This window comes from Phragmites australis, chromosome 10, assembly GCF_958298935.1.
Source record: "Phragmites australis chromosome 10, lpPhrAust1.1, whole genome shotgun sequence".
NCBI classification, from domain to species: Eukaryota; Viridiplantae; Streptophyta; class Magnoliopsida; order Poales; family Poaceae; genus Phragmites; species Phragmites australis.
The window spans coordinates 4670193-4681881 of record NC_084930.1 but is presented as its reverse complement, the minus strand read 5'-3'; the positions used below and the strand labels follow the sequence as shown (position 1 = coordinate 4681881).

Genomic DNA, 11689 nt, shown 5'->3' with positions numbered 1-11689 from the left:
AAAAATTGCTAGAAGTTATAAAAATAGACTTTTTTAAGAATTTTAGTTTAAATTATACACATATTTTTTAGATGAATTTAATTAAAATAGGTTGCACATGAATTATGGAATACATACAAAAAATTCTAGAATTTTTAAGTAACAGAAGACTACTGTTTTAAACAGAGAAGATATAAAGGAAAATTGAACGTTGAGTGCTATTCATCACGGAGGCACTGTTTATGACAGGTAAGGTCTAACTGGCCAATGAGAGGACGGTAAGACCTGACCGTACCACTGTGACATGCTTACGAGAGCAGTATACGTCTATTATTATAAATCTTTTTATCTATAGTCTATTTAATTAATTATTCAAGTTAGAAAATATAAAAATAAAAAAACTTCAGTTTCGACACGGATTAGCCTAAGGCGAGGCAGGCCCGGTGGAGCTTTGGGACTCGGCGGGCAGCCGGTGTGGAGGGGCCGAGCGGTTGGGATTTGGGTATTTGAGCTGTGTATACTATAACTAGGCCCGCATGTCAATGCTATCGGGCCTGGGCTGTCCAGTTGTTAGCCCATAAGGTCAGGCCCGGACCTGGCCTGGGCTTTTTACAAATGCTTTCTCATTTCCAGCATTTTGTTTGTTCTAAAAAATATTCTGTTCAGAAATAGTTGCTTAGAACACCAGCTTCATTGCATAATTCTCACTTTGCCCTCAAAAATTAATTTGTATATTCACAATTTTGACAACATATGCTTTTCAGCTGATTCAACCCCATCGTGATTGAACTTATTAAGTCATACATCAGCAGTCCGTTTTCATAGGTATAAGGTATTTTAATTTTAACTACAGTTACTACCAACTCCAATAGCAGGTAATGCTATAGTTTATACAAGGTTACAGATTTGCAATCGGTAAGGTATACCATTTTCTTTTACTGATACTTTGGTAGTTCAGTACCCTGTTCCGTGTATCTTCATCTGCTTTAAGATGTGAAGGATTATACTTTTGAACTTTATATAGGATTTCAGTGTTAACAACTACAGTTAGAAGAAGTTTAAGCTAGAGTTTATTCACAGTTGCAGACTTGCTGTTTTTGGCTGATGCTTCTCTTATGTTAATCGAACTGTAGGATGCTCTGAAAGCAATTGAGAAAAATAGCTCGATCATTGATACTTGAGTCTCTAGGAAGTAGGAACAACATTCAGTTAGGGAGCTATCTAACCACCCTTGTCAACGTATTGACACACTGAGTAATAAGGGATGTCTTCTTCCACAAATAGCATAAAGTATTGGCCTGTGATATGGATACGACATAAGCTTATTAAGACCTATCAGGAACGCAACATTATACGCCACTTGACTCTAGAAACAGCAATATATCGAAGTGAATTTGATCCTAGTTGGAAGCTCTCTTACCGTATCCTCTTTATGTGCTCGTCGAAAGTTTCTCTCCATGTTGCATTGTACACTTGGATTTGGAGCATCAAGAGGACCCTTACGTGGAGCTCATATATTAGGCCACAGGGGCAGATCCAACAGGGGTAGGGGGCTTGCTGGTGCTCCTCGATGTAGATGAAGGAGAGAGAAGAGGGAGAAAAAGAGGGAGAGGAGGAAGAAGAAGACACTCACCAATACTCCATTCTGCGTCCGCCACTGTCAAGCTAAGTGCAGCCTCTTCTTCCACGCACGTCCAGCACTAGCCAATGTCGTCCACCACCGTGCACCGACTCCATCGCGCGGATCATCACCTTGGATACTTTTGTGCCTGTCGAGGACCGCTCCTCCCGATCGAGAACGAAGCTCATGATGTCGTCCCCGCCGTTCGCATAGGTGCGCATTCTTCCTCCCATAGATCATTTTACAATTTTCCATGCACCGTAAATATATTTGCGTATGTGGTAAGATGTGCTAGCCACATTGATATCCCCCCCCCCGGCCCCCCCTCTCAATCATCCAATTTCATTACCACCACTTCCAAGGTGAAATGAAGCCTCTTGTGCAACTCCAATGTGTAGTGTAGGGGATGTCGGGAGAGTTAGTACCTAGGTATTAGACTAGGAGAAGAGAGTAGAGAGAAAGAGAGAAAAATTTAGCAGCATGGAGGTCGTAATACCGGCGCTCTACCAACTTTAGTGAAGTTCTTCTCTACAAAGAGTCGGCTCCTCTTCTACTTTGTCTTAGTAATACCTTTCTATTGTATATTCTTTCTATTTATATGCCATTTCATTTTGGGTAAATTAATTTATGCATGTTTCATGAACTAGTTTTGCAATATTAAACCACATTGCTTAGTCTAGTTACTTTGCTAGATCGTCATATATTTTATCAGATCATTAGTCATATGCATAGGCATGGTGTCTAGGCCATAGGTGACAGGATTTAGTCGTGGAGATGAGGAAAAGGTGTCAACACACCATGCTTCTTAAGCTGCTATCGTGAAATTAACTACCTTTGGATTACTTAGTAGGTGACCAGATGGCAGTGGAAGTCTTTGAAATGGATCTGATCTGTGCCCCGAAGCACATATTTAACGAACCCAATGTTCATGAGATGATGTATGGTAGATAGTTAATATTTTGGCGATGCCGTAGCTATGATCACGGTGAACCTTTTTGGGTTTTATATGGCACTAGATCCAACCTTGGTTGTGTCAAATGTCCTGCAGCATCTTTGGTAGTATGCGGCAGACAACATAACTTCTCTAAAACTCCAGTGTTGGAAAATCCGGTAATAATTAGATACTTATTAATTTGATATTCCTATCTCATCTGTTTCCTTGAGGAAATACAATACCCTGAAATACTCTAAGATAAAATGCTACAACCAACCATGTGCACTTGTGGATATCTATTTACATGGCGTAAGGATCGCCAACAACCAGTATGAGACAGCTTACATGAACTATTGTACATGCCATAACACTAGCTAGTTCATTACCAAGCAATGTGCAAATAATGGTCAAAGATTGTGTTCACAGGAGACCATATCTACGTCGTCCTTTATTAAAAGACAAGTAAATTGGGCCAAAGGTGATACTTTATTTCTCAAATGTACAAAAAGAAAATCTAAGAGTTGATAAAAACACATATTCGAGGTGAATGCGCTCGTCACTACTATAAAAAAATGCTCATAAATACCATCCCATCACTGTCAGATCGTCAAAAAATGACAATGATAATAGTATCACTGCTGGTTTGTAAAAAAAATCGGTATCACTGCCGGTTCTAGAAAACAACCGGTTGTTAATACCAACTGGCAGTGAATCTTGGAGCGGACCCAAAAAATTGATGCACTCTGGTTTTGGCTTATACTGAGAGTTCTTACTCGCTAGCAGCCTAGCTTGTTCTCTCTCTTATCTCTTTTCCTTCATTAGCAGCCGCTCATCTCTATCTCTTATCTCTTTTCCTCCCCCCAAATCGAGCCCCTCCCTCAAATCTCACGAAACTTCCAAGGTTGGCGACCTCTAGTACAAGTCACCTTACTGCTCGGTCGCCTCCAAGGTCGTCTTCGCCTTGCCCAGGTGTGCGTCGCTGTCATCGCCGCTCCAGGAGTTCTCCATTCGGGCAAGTTGGTGCCGCGCCTGGCTCGCTATCAAGCACTGTTACGGGACCTCGACCCTCAGTCTAAGAACCCCTTCCTCGGTGTGCCCTAGGCTTTCCCCGGCGTCAAGCCGGAGTTTTGGACGGGATGCAGTCCTGCCTCGTAGCACTTTAGCTTGACAGACCCATTGTACGGCGGTTCCTCGCTGACCTCCCCACTGTGCTCATTGGCGGCGACTCAATCTTTGTCCACCTTGAGGGCGTGGAGCACGGCAGGCCCAAGGATGCTCACCGTGGCCGCCGAGATCTTCAGCGTGGCATCGTCAGTGATGTGGCTGCAGTTTGGTGCCGTCGTTCTTGTGTAGGGTAGAGCAAGGCCGAGCTAGCGCGGTAGCGGCGGCGGAGCGTGCTAGCAGTGGCGGTAGCCGAGCTGGCTCAATTTCGAGCCGGTTCGTTTCTTTTCTTTTACTCCTAGAATCATTTTTTTTTTTTGCTCCCAAAATCTTTTTTTTCTCCTAGGATCTTTTTTTTTATCTTAATTGAAGTGTGACTTTCACTGCTAGTTGCTGCTTGTTCTAAAACCGGCAGCGAATGGCAGTTTGTAATCGGCAGTGAATGCCTAGTAGCAGATCCAAACAATAGGCGAACTGATATGATATAATATAAGAAAAAAGTGAGTAACTTAGAGCAATAAATTGACAAAACAGCTAGTGAGCAATGTCGGTATATCTGCCCTAACCATTCACTGAAATAGATACCGCTAATAACATCCACTGATCCATACGCCATACTAAGGTTCGAGACAAATCGATCAGAAATAAAACTTCTCAGACGATGACAGGTGAGAAACTCAGGTGTACAGCGCCCTCTCCGGAGGAAAGAAATACAAATGAGAGACAAAATTCCTCACCCATCCTCGTCTGAAGCCTCATCTCTAATCGAGCAGACCAAAAAAATATACAAAGCTAAAAGAACTAGAATGGAATGGCAAAGCAGAGGACACGAAAATCCGAGCAACCTAGCGATACTACGACGCCATAACATACAACGCCTGAAGCCTGATCACACAGTCTGAGTCTGCTGCTCCTGCTCCGCACGCGTCCATATAACTGTACACGAGCGTTCGTACGTGTGCTGCCATGCACAGCACCGGCGTTAGGACTCAGGCGAGCCAAGACGACGAGATGGTCAGGTCCAGGTTCAGTGCGGGCTTGTTCTCCTCCTTCACTGTTGCGTCAGAGTGAGCGCCTGCTGCCGGAGACGAGCCGAACGCCTCGTCCCTCGGCGGTGCGGCGTGCTCCTCGCTGATCGTGCTCGAGCCGTCGGCGTCGCTGCTCGCGTCCTCCCACAGGCCGATCGACAGCGTCAGGTCGCAGCCCGTTTCCTTCGCAGGCCTCTTGTTGGAAGTGTGACTTGGCCGAAACGCCTGAAACATAAGCAGGGTGAGGTGTGACAATTAAGTATGAAAGGCATCAACGTTAACCTTGCTAATAGTACTACAACTCTGGAAGCATTCCGCCATACAAATTAATATGCAATTTCAGAGACATTTTTGTCTAGCTCAAGGGTTTGGACCATGCAAGGCATGCACAGTCAATACACGGCAGTATGGGAGTTTGGCAGTTTGGCAACCTGCCACCTGCATATAACCAAAATGAACTTTCTAGGGAATGGTACATGCATGTAAGATATATGCATTACTCGAGTAAATTTGTCTGCATCAGTTCATAGTTTTCTACATCTCCATACATAGGAAAAAAAAGTCGTATACCTTTTCTCTTGTCAGCACGTTGGAGTCCCAAGGAACACGCCCTCTATTTTGTTCCCAGCTTCTGTATACTTCCCCTAGCGATGGTCTGCAAGTACAAATCAAAGTTCATTTAAAAAAAACTTAAACACCCGAACTGAACGAGTCTGCTGTTCATTTAGAATATTTAGAAGTAATTAATTTGTTGGCGCTTCACACTCACATTCCGTATGGTGATGACTGGCTGCAACTACGGAACATGGTGTAAATGTTCTTGTCTGAAGCTGTCACGTTTCCATCCTGTGACGCATAAACGCAGTGATCTTCACGGTTCACAAACACGCGCTTGCTGTTGCTTGTTGTGGTTTCTGTCAATTTCTGGAGGCTGGCCGGATGGGTGCTGCTGTTGGTAGAACTTCTGTACATCTGGTCGATTTTTTTTAAAGAAACAAACGTTGTGTCATTGTTCAAATAGCTAGAATTAGCATAAGAAGCTGGAAAAGAAACTTGCTATATATACTAGTAATATTCTGGTAGATACAAGGAAAACATGTCTATAAAAGTACCTGAAGATGGCTCTTGATATGGGATATGCTAACTCCTTTCACGCCCATCAACTGAAGAATTCGCTTCGGAGTTGCTTCTGAAGGACAAAGAAAATGATATCTCAACACCATACTAATTAATTCTCTGAACAAGGATCTCTCCAAAATAAATTCTGACGCGATGGATATATATGAGTGCAAATAATGTGTCAATCTATGTTGTTATTCCATATCATGTAATCGTATGATCTGAAAAAAATATAGTACTTAGTTGTGTGTGTATCTCATGATGAATAGTGTCAGTAATATCCGTAGATCCATATCTAAATAAAGTGTTTTCTGACGCAACTATGTGCATTTTTGTGAAGACACTCGTTAGCTACTTTATGTACTAGAATATATAATAATGAACATGAGTGCATGCAATCAAAAAGATATATCTGGGAGGAAAATTTCAAAAGAAAACAGATACTTAGATTTGATAAGAAATAAAAGAGAGATATAATTAATCGGGTTGAAAGTTGTTTAACTTATCAACTAATGAAATTAAATTTAATGTTCATAATTAACTTACTAAAATTTGTATAATTTATATCATGTGCGTTAATTCTCAAGATTAGCCACTGGCTGTAGAAACATTTGAAGCACCGTATGAACTACATATTATCCCAAAGAGAAGGGGAAAACTATCTCATGTATGTTCATCATGCAAGCTTGCAAATAGTATTTTTCTTTTCCTTTCCCCGGTGGACTCCATCAACAAACTCCTGCCCAACCTACAAATAAACTAAGGAGATCGAAACCTTGAAACCACAAATAATTAAAGAAGCTATACCTTATTCCGTTACCTTCGAGAAAAGAAAAGGAAACTATATATATGGATCCAAAGCAAATCAAAGCATGCATGCAAGTAATTAACATCGATCCTAGCTAGTCCATGTTTCATGCATACATGTGGTGGCGAAGGTGTTCCGAAACTCACCGTCCTGGCCACCGAGGCACTCGACGGCCTCGACGAACTGCCGGTGCAGCTCCTCCGTCCACCTCATCCGCGGCACCTCCGACCGGTTGTACCGCCGGATTCCTTTCCTTTCAAACCCTCTCATTCTCATGGCCTCTCTCTTCACCTCTATTCCCAGCTGCTTCCCTCAAGCTCTAGCTTCTAATATGAAACAACGAGTTGTCTAGTTATATATGTTCAGACTTTGGCTAAATGATGATGAACACCTCGTAGTATTGAAGTACTTGTTTGCTGCCTACAGTAGTGCACATATATACTATATATGGCCGATGGAATGTGAAGAAGGAGATGGAAGAGAGAGAAAAAGAGAGGGAGAAGGCTGACGTTTCTGACCTAGTCCAGTCAAACATGTTCACTTAGCTCTCTAAAAGGGTAGCACTGAGAAGAAAATTAGTATAAGGTAGCCCCAGTTTAAGAAAAGCTGGGCTGTCCATGTTCATGAGACAGCGAAGTATAATTCAAGTAGTGCTTGCAATTTCATATGGAGCTAGTTCTATTGATTAGTTTGTCTGGGTCTACGGCCTGAAATGACTTGTGAACAGTCTACCGTATTTTTGAGATGAACAGTTCTTTTGTTTGACAAAAAAGAAATGCCTTGATATTTTCGTTGTTTACTCCAGTTATTCAACGCAGACATTAATTGACAGTCCCTGTCTAAGTGGGTAGCAGGTTTGACAAAAATTATTCGAGAAAACTAGTGGTGTGTGGAGTAATATGTACGTACGTTTTTCTCTTATAGATATGTACTAGATTATATGGATTTTAATTCAGAAGTAGACGTCAAGATTAAATATTTGAAGGTCAATTCAACTCTTGGCCCTGGATTTCCCGAAGGAATGGGAAACGAATGTGATAGGTATTGCATGTCCAGCAAGTGGCTAGCACCGTACGCTTCAATGTCAAAAGCGTGTATGAAAGCATGTAGAAATGGGCATATCTCTTGGAAAATTCGATTTTCACTGCTTGTTAGCGATAGAGTTCAAATTGCCAACATATTTATCTTATAATGGAAAGAGGCTATAGGAGATATTTGGAACGGAATTTTCACGGCAAGCACAAGCCACATGATATATAGCTAGCCAGAGAATTTGTGCCTACCTATAGCTAGCTATGTTGATTTATACACGGAAATTAACACTTATATGACTTGGCAAAATCATATTGCGTCACTGGCGTTACCGATGAGGGGTTCTGTGGCTGGCATTGGAACCTTGCAAGATAAAATGCTTATGAAGTCAAGGTAGCAGTTCGCCATTACCTATCAACATTACACCAGTGACATCAAGAGAAAATGATAGAACGAGTACGGCCAGGCATTCTCTACGTACGGGAAATGAATTGTGGACTTTGGGCCACATTCTTGTCGTAGGCAAAAAAGAGGTGGAGAGAAAAGTTGCACCCAATCCAGATTCATGGAAGCATCCTCGGTTCACTTCAATTCATGGATAGGGACAAGGACACGGTCTTTTGAAATTCTTGCCCCTGCTGGGACTTTTCCTAGTAGCCGGGGGATTTTTACTCAAAAGATAAATCATTTCACACACATATATGTATGTGTGTGAGAGAGAGAAATAGATAGATAGATAGATAGATAGATAGATAGATAGATAGATAGATAGATAGATAGATAGATAGATAGATAGATAGAGGAAGATCAGGAAGATCAGAGAGTAAGCGTGGGTGTATATATGTGCATATGTATGACCTAGGAAAAGTTTGATGAATATGCCATGAAAATTTCACATAACAAATCTTAAGATATTTCTTATTAATATAACTTTTATTTAACCCCGTTTGAATGTGAACTTGCTGAAATTTTCATTGAAGTTTTCCATAAATAGTAAAAGAAATAATTGACAAATGTAGGATGAGAGATCTTCTACAGCTCTAGGAAGTTTTGAGATCAAAACTCTCATCACATTTACAAGGTATATATATACACACACAAATTAAGGATAAATGATTGGACAAACATTAGTTTTTCCACATTTCATTCACTATTCCTTCACTACTACAGAACCGGTTATATATGTCAGCTTATTACTGCCAATACCTAATGGGCTGACAATGATAGGGGATCAAAAGCTGGTTCAAAAGTTGTGCGGGAAGAATCATCTAATATAGCTTATGAACCGACAATGATGAAGGACATCACCATCGGTTGAAGGCTTTAGCCGGTAGTGATGCTTCACTGCCGGATGAGAGCACTAACCGGCAGTGATACCTGAACTATCACTTCCGGTTCTAATCACAAACCAGTAGTGATAGTTCATCAAGTATCATTGTTGGTTCATGTTATGAACCGGCAGTGATAATAGGTATTACTATCGGCTCGTGTGAGAAGCCGATAGTAATAATGAATGATAGCATATCTTAAAAAATTCATAATTTTTTCATATAAAGTTAGATAGTGAAAAACTTTACATGAAAATTATAGTCCTCAGAGATCCACAACTTTGTAATTGAAATTTTTTTAATTTAAGGTCATTTAAATGCCCAAATAATCTTAAGACAGTTTTAGCCGTGGTGGATGACAACTAATCTTAAAAAAGTCATAACTTTTTCAAATGAAATCGTATGAAGACAAATTTTATATGAAAATTATAGCTCTCGATGAGATACAACTTTATAGTTGATTATTTTTTATTTAACACCATATAGATACACAAATAAATGTCTAAAAATAATACAAAGGGAGCCACAAACTTGGCCACAAACTTTTGGCTTAGATCCAGTGTAAAACTAATATAAATCATTGAAAAAGCCACACACAAGATCACAAAGTTAAAAACTGCAAAATTTAAATATTTTTATTGCGAGTTTGGTAACTCAGATTGCTGAAACATCTGCGTAACACTGACTTTCAGATGTAGCACTATGTCTCTAAAAATTATCAGGTAAATTGGAGAAGGTCAGTTTTCGCCCAAAAATCTCAGAGGTCCTATCGAAGATCTTCTGAGCCTTTTTTGAGGGTCAAGGAAGGTACTGGTCTAAAGATAGATATTTTTTTATGTGTCTCGTCATTAGTTTCGAAAGTAGAGGTCAAATACTGCATAAATTAGACATGAACTTTTTCATACTGAGTCGTACGAAGATAAACTTTAAATTAATATTGTAGAACTCGACGATATGTATAACTTTATAGTTAATAACCTTTTCATTTAAGATCATTTAGATACGTAAATAGATATTCAAACGTTCGATGAGCAGATATCAAAATGATTGATTTTACTATTGTACTCAAGAATGAATGAGAGGTGATATGATTAGAGAGGTCACACGCGCAAAGATTCTGATCTAGATCATGAGTTCGAGTCCTGGAACTCACGTGAAAAAATAGCGAGTGATCAGTGATCGATTCTCGAGCTTCTAGTCGAGGGTGGATGAACAGTAGTCGATCGGGTGCCTCTGGTCGGAAAAAATATTTTTTACTTTTTTCGACCTCAAACATGTTGAATAGGGACTAACAATCACTGCCGGCTGAAGCCTTCAGCTAGTAGTGATAACTTTTCACTGCTGGTTCTCAGACCGACAGTGATAATCTGGAACTATCATTGTCCGCTGTCCATGGCCGGCTCCAAAACCGATAGTAAAGGGGGGTTTGGAGCCGGCAATATTAAGGGTTTCTACAATAGTGCTTTAAGGATTTTAACCACCTACTAAATTCAGCTCAAGGGTTGACCGAATTTGAATTCAAACCTTTTTAGTGTTCTAAAAAAGATCCTTCTCCCATACATCTACTCCTATTTTTTCAGATTTTCTTGGAACTGCTACACTGTTTTTATTTTTGCAAATCAATTTAGGTTTTAGTATTTTACTTAGACCATCTTTAATCATATTTTCTTCATTTTATTCCCTTCTCGATTCCTTTCCTCATTCTCATTCTCTTTATTTTCTCTTATCTCCAACAACTTCTCTTCGAGGGGAATCGTGAAGAGAAAAGAGAGAGAATCTCGTCCCAAATAGAATGACCTTTGAAATCCTTTTTTGACCATAACCATAAAAAAAATCATTAGAGCGTTGAAAGAAACGAAAATCCTATCATAAGAAGATTCTAGTTAAAAAAATCATTAAAGATAGTATTAGAGCATAAGCCAAGGCAGACGTCGGTGATCCTCATTGTAGTAGGAAGTTTTGTCCATATAGAACTCATGGCTAACCTATATTCTATATATAGCTATCTATTAGATGTGTAGGCTTACATTCGAGATGGGATGGTAACCTTATCGTAAGGAGCTTCGCCACAAGTTGTTGCCGAGATGGTCGACATATATGTACACTTGTCGCCTCAGCAATGACAGTTTGAATTCCACATGTATGCATGGTAGCAACATGCATGTACGTACTCCTACTTACGTACGTACGCAAGACAAAGAATTCCAGCCTCGAGACCATTGCAACAACAAGAACGAACAGTCTCAACCACTCAAAACGTAAGGACGTACGTCGACGTTGCGACAAGGGAAAAATATGCACCACACAGATGTAAACATACGTACGTGTGCACGTAGACAAAGTTCCGGTGTGGTCGACACACGTACGCGCAAACCTTTTCCGTGTTCTCGGCAAAAAATAAAAATAAAAAAAATCAAGTGTCACGGTACACACACTACTACATAAATATTTTTCCAGGGACGTATTACATTTGGATTTTTGGAATCAACTATAATAAAACTATTACAGTCAACTTAATAGCTCAGATCAACTAAAATTAGTCATCAGGCTAAGAACCGAGGATGATATATAATTGATGAACCCATGGCTCATCAATGTATTTCTTCTAGTGTTTATGAAAATATTTGCAAAGTGGTAGATAATTCAGCTGTAATTCTCTGAATACTTTACAATTTGGTT

At 40.1% G+C, this 11689-nt stretch overlaps 2 protein-coding genes across 2 annotated transcripts in view; one reads left to right on the top strand and one right to left on the bottom strand.

The window, feature by feature from the left end:
• The window catches only part of LOC133883231 (protein REVEILLE 6-like), a 52052-nt gene that overhangs the window by 7509 nt on the left and 32854 nt on the right, over positions 1-11689 (top strand). The gene's annotated exons all lie outside the window — the stretch shown is intronic.
• LOC133883424 (myb family transcription factor MPH1-like) lies at positions 4176-7149 on the bottom strand. Its single transcript, XM_062322752.1, has 5 exons — positions 6797-7149; positions 5836-5912; positions 5493-5695; positions 5294-5378; positions 4176-4948 (listed from the first exon to the last, which is right to left on the bottom strand). Exons 1-5 carry the CDS (start codon positions 6924-6926, stop codon positions 4685-4687), a joined length of 759 nt encoding a protein of 252 aa, XP_062178736.1. The 5' UTR covers positions 6927-7149; the 3' UTR covers positions 4176-4684.

Bases quoted from the DNA above. Each gene is read 5' to 3' on its own strand.
- LOC133883424 (XM_062322752.1), bottom strand. From the start codon at position 6,926: ATGAGAATGAGAGGGTTTGAAAGGAAAGGAATCCGGCGGTACAACCGG. The intron at 5,379-5,492 runs GTGAGTGTGAAG...TTGTACTTGCAG, and splicing joins CAGTCATCACCATACGGAAT to ACCATCGCTAGGGGAAGTAT. The intron at 4,949-5,293 runs GTATACGACTTT...CTTATGTTTCAG, and splicing joins ACGTGCTGACAAGAGAAAAG to GCGTTTCGGCCAAGTCACAC.